This window comes from Adiantum capillus-veneris, chromosome 12, assembly GCF_014529385.1.
Source record: "Adiantum capillus-veneris isolate H3 chromosome 12, ASM1452938v2, whole genome shotgun sequence".
Classification (NCBI taxonomy): domain Eukaryota; kingdom Viridiplantae; phylum Streptophyta; class Polypodiopsida; order Polypodiales; family Pteridaceae; genus Adiantum; species Adiantum capillus-veneris.
The window spans coordinates 7,929,334-7,934,641 of NC_140942.1; the positions used below are offsets into that span (position 1 = coordinate 7,929,334).

The window sequence follows — 5,308 nt, forward strand, 5'->3', positions numbered from 1 at the left end:
TGGGTTGAGAATTTTGGTAACTTGAGTATTGTGGATATGTACACACATTGTAGGCAATTATGTGAGCAAGTAAATGCTGAAAATGCCAATTTTATGGTTCACTCCCATGTATGCGCTGGGCTTGAAAAGTTGGCCAAAGCGGGAGATCTTCAAGGTATCAAGCCGGAGATGATCAAATGGACGGGAGATTTTACCTATGAGTGGATGTGTGATATGTTCAACCTTGCACTTCAACATGGTATGCCTTATGATTGGAGTACTAATTGGGTTAACCCTTTGCATAAAGGAGGGGATGTAATGAATGTAAACAACTACCAGATTGTAATAATTGGGTCTCTTATGGAAAAGTTGTTTGGGTGCATAATGGAGATGAAATTGAGTGATTGGGCTAAAGAGAATGACAAGCGTGCAAAAGGAAAAGTGGGTTTTTGTCGATGCCATAACACCATTGATCATCTTGTCACTCTTTGTGTTCTCATGAAGGAAAGTCGGTTGAAAGGCAAGTGATTGTATTGTTGTTTTGTGCCTGGGGGATTCACTATGTATTTTTGTATGGTATCACGTGAGTGTACAAGAGGGGGGTTTTTAGAGGTCAGACATAAGCATATACAATAGGGGTAGCCCCCCATTATTTCATTCTCATACCATGTGCATAAGTGAAGGGGGAAAGGGGATATTTAAGTGCTTATGCCATAAGACAGGTGCCCTAACAAGCCAATTAAACAATCTTATACATGAGGGTGTTGTTCTTGGTATTTCAAAGAGTTAATCGACTCCACTAGAAAACTAGGATAGCTATATCAATGGCAAGACATTGTACCTCCCTATCATCGCCCTTAGCTAATATCTTTAAGACTTCTTCAACAAGCTTCTAGCTTTGTTGGGGTCGATGTTACCATAAACTTGACTAATCTTTTTCTATGTAACCACTAGGCATCGATATCTTGGACATTTAGACCATCATTAGCCTCTTCAGCATCATCATCATCAATATCACCATCTGCATAGCCTTCGTCTCCACATCTGCACCCTCATTTTATTCATCATTGTCTTCTTGCACATCATCCAAGTCACTCTTCTCTTCTTATTTGTATGCAACCTCAAGAGTGACACCAATGAGTCCATGAGAGGGTAAGGAGGTTGAGGATAAGGAAGGGTGGTAAATCCAAGATGAGGGAAAGAGGGATGTTGATGGGTCCATGAGGGTTTGTCGATCCAAGATATTCATGTTAAGCTTGAACAACTTTGCAGAGGGTAAGGAGGTTGAATCCAAGATGAGGAAAAGTGGGGTGTTGATGACTCCATGAGGGTTTGTTGATCTAAGATATTCATGTTAAGCTTTAACAGCTTCAAAGGTTTGAACCTAGCCAAAGATTTTTTCGTGGCCCCCGCTAGGATGTGAAGTTTGAACACCTCAAGTCCTGCTTTGTTGCTTAGGGTAAAGCCCTATTCCGCTTAGTTGTGCTCCTTCCACACAATTTTTCATAATCATCAGCGAGCTGGAAACCCTAAGAAATGGAAGAAAGCGGAGAAAGCAGGAGCTCTTATTGCAGTTTGAACGTTCTTACCTAGACCGTAATCAGCGGTGGTGGCAAGATATGCCATGACGGCTGTGCATACCCACGTCGTTTGCTTCACCACCCTGCCTCGCGTGCAAGCACCACCTCATGACATGGAAGGTATGGAAGCCCTTGTTGAGCCCCACAACAAATGGAAGATGCCTGCATATGTGAGAGTGGTTTGAGGTATTGCTTCTCCTAAAAAGCACACCCATCTTTTGCTTCTTAAACATTGGGTAGTATATTCTCCTTGTTGCCAATGTTTGGAGATTGTTGCTACCAAAATCTAGTGCTATATGCAGATTTCTACGGCCCTTCTGCAACCCTATTTGTGAGTATACCGAGGATGAAGCTATAAGAAGGCCAAATTGCAGTATGCAAGAGACCCCCCATCTCGAGCCCTGCTTGCAAACATGGTGACGATGACTCATGCCACACTTGCGAGCATACTGGCATTGCGTATATATGTAGTCACAAACAAACAACACAATAATCCTTAGTAAGCATCTTGTTTGAAAATTTACATTTATTGCAAGATTGTGGTTCTTCTGAAAAATGAATGCATAATCTATCTGGCCCTCATTGTAGCCAGTATATTCTTTTTTTGAGACTCAATGAAATATTACAGTGTATTTTTCTTGTTATGTTTAGCCAATGTTAGTCATGTATTTGCTAGTATGTAAAACTTGGTGCAGAGAAACTTTGGTTTCTCTAGATGGAACCCTGGATGTTGTAGAGATGAGTGATGATTTGTCCTGCTAACTTTCGACTTGTGCAAGTAGGATTTATTAGCGAGTCTTTTGCTCACCTAGTTTCAAAACCAGATTTGATAGAGCTTTCAGATGTCCAAGTGTTTGCGTACAAGGAGCTTCAAGTGGCCACCAATGACTTCAATGAAGTGAATGTAAGTGGGCGTAGCGGGTTTGATTTAGTGTTCAGGGGAGTCCTAGCAGATGGAAGAATGGTTGCGATTAAACCACTGGATCAAAGCACTAAGTATGGTTCCGTTGTGAAGTTTGCAAGTTCTAAGCCATGCGATTGGTGTACTTATTGTATCGGCCAAGACTCTTGTTTATGTGCATGTGTGGATACTTCTCTCATCTTGTACTATGTTTGTTGACCGATGCATATGTGTAGTCTATGTATGCATGATCTACCTTATGCACATACATGTTTTCTTCACATTCCTTGTTTAACTATAGAGGACTCATCATGACTATTTGTCATGTTTTTTGTTATTTTTTGAATACACTTGATTTAAGTAGGAATGCTATCACATTTACGTGCAAGTTGATATGCTCAGCAAGCTGCGTTCTCCCTACCTACTGAGGTTGATAGGTTACTATGCAGACCAAGATCACAGGCTTTTTGTGAAGGGTCTTGAGGTCTCATTATATGGCACATTATGAACATGCCAAATTATGGAATTTGTTTTATTTTTTGCAGGGACTCCCAGAAGCCCTCCATTTTTAGTCTGGGAAACATGTATGAGGGTATCTCTTGACTCTATGAGAGGCCTCGAGTACCTTCATGAGCTTTTCAATCCTCTTGTCATACATCAAGATTAGTAACTTTGGACTTGCAAAGCTGGGTGTGGCAAGATTGATAGTTTGGTATCCAACTTGGCTTGCTTTAAGCACACTAGCGAATGTTTGTTTATTATACAGATATGCAATGACTGACCATTTGACAATGAAATCAGATGTTTATAGTTATGGAGTGGTGTTGCTCGAGTTGTTAACTGGTCATGTCCTTGTAGATATGAAGAGACCATTAGGACAAGGTGTTTTAATGACATGGGTAAGTAGACATTTTGCACTTAGTATCTGAGCCTGAGATGGATCATGAAGAGTTTCTCTGGTCGGTTAAATGCAACTTGAGCTTTGCAGTAAAAGTGTTTGTTGTAGATAGCTAAATAAGTTGTACATTAACAGATCCTAAGTTTTCAAGCTTCAAGGAATGGAGCATCTTATTAGTGCTAGTTCAATCCCATTGCACCTTGGCTTGGGCATCCATGAATGCTGCCATGGTTTCTTTCTTTCCACTATCAAAATATGACTAAAGTGTTACTAATCCTTGTGAAGGATATTTTATTTCGTTTAGTATTTAATGTAGATCTGTTCTATCTATTTGGTGTCATCTGTGTACTTACAGAGCTCCCTATTATTGCCTATGGCGATTGGATAATGGAAGGAGTTTCTTGCATGTGTAATCATGGTTTAGTTTTGAACCGAGTGTTTTGACTCATTAGATATTTTGGGAAGAGAGTCAACGATGTTCATGAACTAGAAGCTTGTCCTATGTTTCCTGCCTATGTTAGGAAACCTATACAAGAACAAGGTTTGGTGGGATAGATTCTCATAATAGTTGAGTCTGTTATGCATGTAACTGTGGTGAATGTGGTAAAGCTAAAGTGCATTTCCACATCTGTTATATTGGGTTCTTGTTTCTCTTTACACTCTAGTTGTAGCACTTGCAAAGATTTATTGGTTTGAAGTCTTGTGACTTTGCTTTGTAGACAAGTGCAAGGGTGGCTTTGAAAAATTTCAAAGGAATAAATCCAGATAGCAATACCATGATAAGTGAATTTTTTCATGATTGTTTATGAGCATGCAGTTATTTTTATTTAAAGAACAATCCACTTCATATGTGTGCCTTAAATCCCATGTGGGAAGCCTATTGAACAGGTGATTAGTATCATTTTTTTTTTGAGATTGAGATTTGTATTAATTTACAAGGTAAGTGTTGTCCATTTTTTGACAAATTACATTAAATTGATTGGTTTATTTTAATCTATTATTCATTATACTATGCTGCTTTTCATGGTGGTTTGTTCTCTCAAATGAAAGGACACTACAATCTACACTTTTTTTTGTTTGCAAATCAACATGTAGTTTTGCAAAAGCATGTGCTTCTTAAATTGTCATCGTAATAGTATACATAAAATAGTGAGCCATAACATTCCATACGAAAATCATATGAGGGGAGATGGGTCATTGTGAAGACGTCAATATCTTGTTTGTATGTAGGGGGTAGGTTAGCATGTAAGATATCGTATATAGGGGGGTTTCTCTAATTTGGATGCAAGCAGGTGACATCCTCCCATTACCAATAGTGAATCCCCATGGGTTTTGTGGACTTTAAGAAATCCTTTGATATGATTCCATGTAAGCACAAGTGGCATGAATGTGCTATGCGTCGTTTGGAAGCGGGAAAGAGAGCATATTATGCATTTGAGAACATATGTAATGCGGGAAACATCAAGTGTTGGGTTCTCAAGAAGTACCTTTTTGATGCATTGGTGACACTGGTTCTTCTTTATGGAGTTGAAGCGTAGGGTGGGAGCATCTCAAAGTCTACTTGGAAAGAGCTTGAGAATATCCAAAAGCGTTTTCTTACAAACTTTCTCCAAGTTAAGACACAAACACCATATATGCTCCTACTTCTTGAGTCGGGATCTCTTCCAATTGAGGTTAAGGGCATGGACAGGGTTCTGGAGTACGTAATAAAGATACATCAAGACTCAAAACCCCTCACATCGACTTCCTACAATTGCATGCAAGCAAAAAAGTTCAAAAGGCGCATAAAAGCAAGATCTTGAGCACGGGATGGATGCAAGACATAAAGAAGTGGTTTGGGAGATGGGATGCATTACACTTGCTACATGATGCTTCAATTGACTCCCAAGTGAATGAAGCTTTTCTACAACGCCAATGTATTACGGCTTGGGAGAATTCCGATGGGTCACG

The 5,308-nt window shown here is 39.6% G+C and overlaps 1 protein-coding gene across 1 annotated transcript; it reads left to right on the forward strand.

Annotated features, from left to right (window-relative positions):
• The first annotated feature begins 1,248 nt into the window (after nt 1-1,248).
• LOC147445276 (LRR receptor kinase SERK2-like) lies at nt 1,249-2,997 on the forward strand. Its single transcript, XM_086524841.1, has 3 exons — nt 1,249-1,745; nt 1,862-1,932; nt 2,342-2,997. The coding sequence occupies exons 1-3, from the start codon at nt 1,711-1,713 to the stop codon at nt 2,677-2,679; spliced, it is 444 nt and encodes a 147-aa protein (XP_086380967.1). The 5' UTR covers nt 1,249-1,710; the 3' UTR covers nt 2,680-2,997.
• Nucleotides 2,998-5,308: the final 2,311 nt, after the last annotated feature.

Excerpts from the sequence above, each read along its gene's own strand:
- LOC147445276 (XM_086524841.1), top strand. The coding sequence starts at position 1,711 with ATGGAAGATGCCTGCATATGTGAGAGTGGTTTGAG. Across the intron at positions 1,746-1,861 it reads ATATGTGAGAGTGGTTTGAG|ATTTCTACGGCCCTTCTGCA; the intron begins GTATTGCTTCTC and ends TGCTATATGCAG. Across the intron at positions 1,933-2,341 it reads TATAAGAAGGCCAAATTGCA|GATTTATTAGCGAGTCTTTT; the intron begins GTATGCAAGAGA and ends TTGTGCAAGTAG.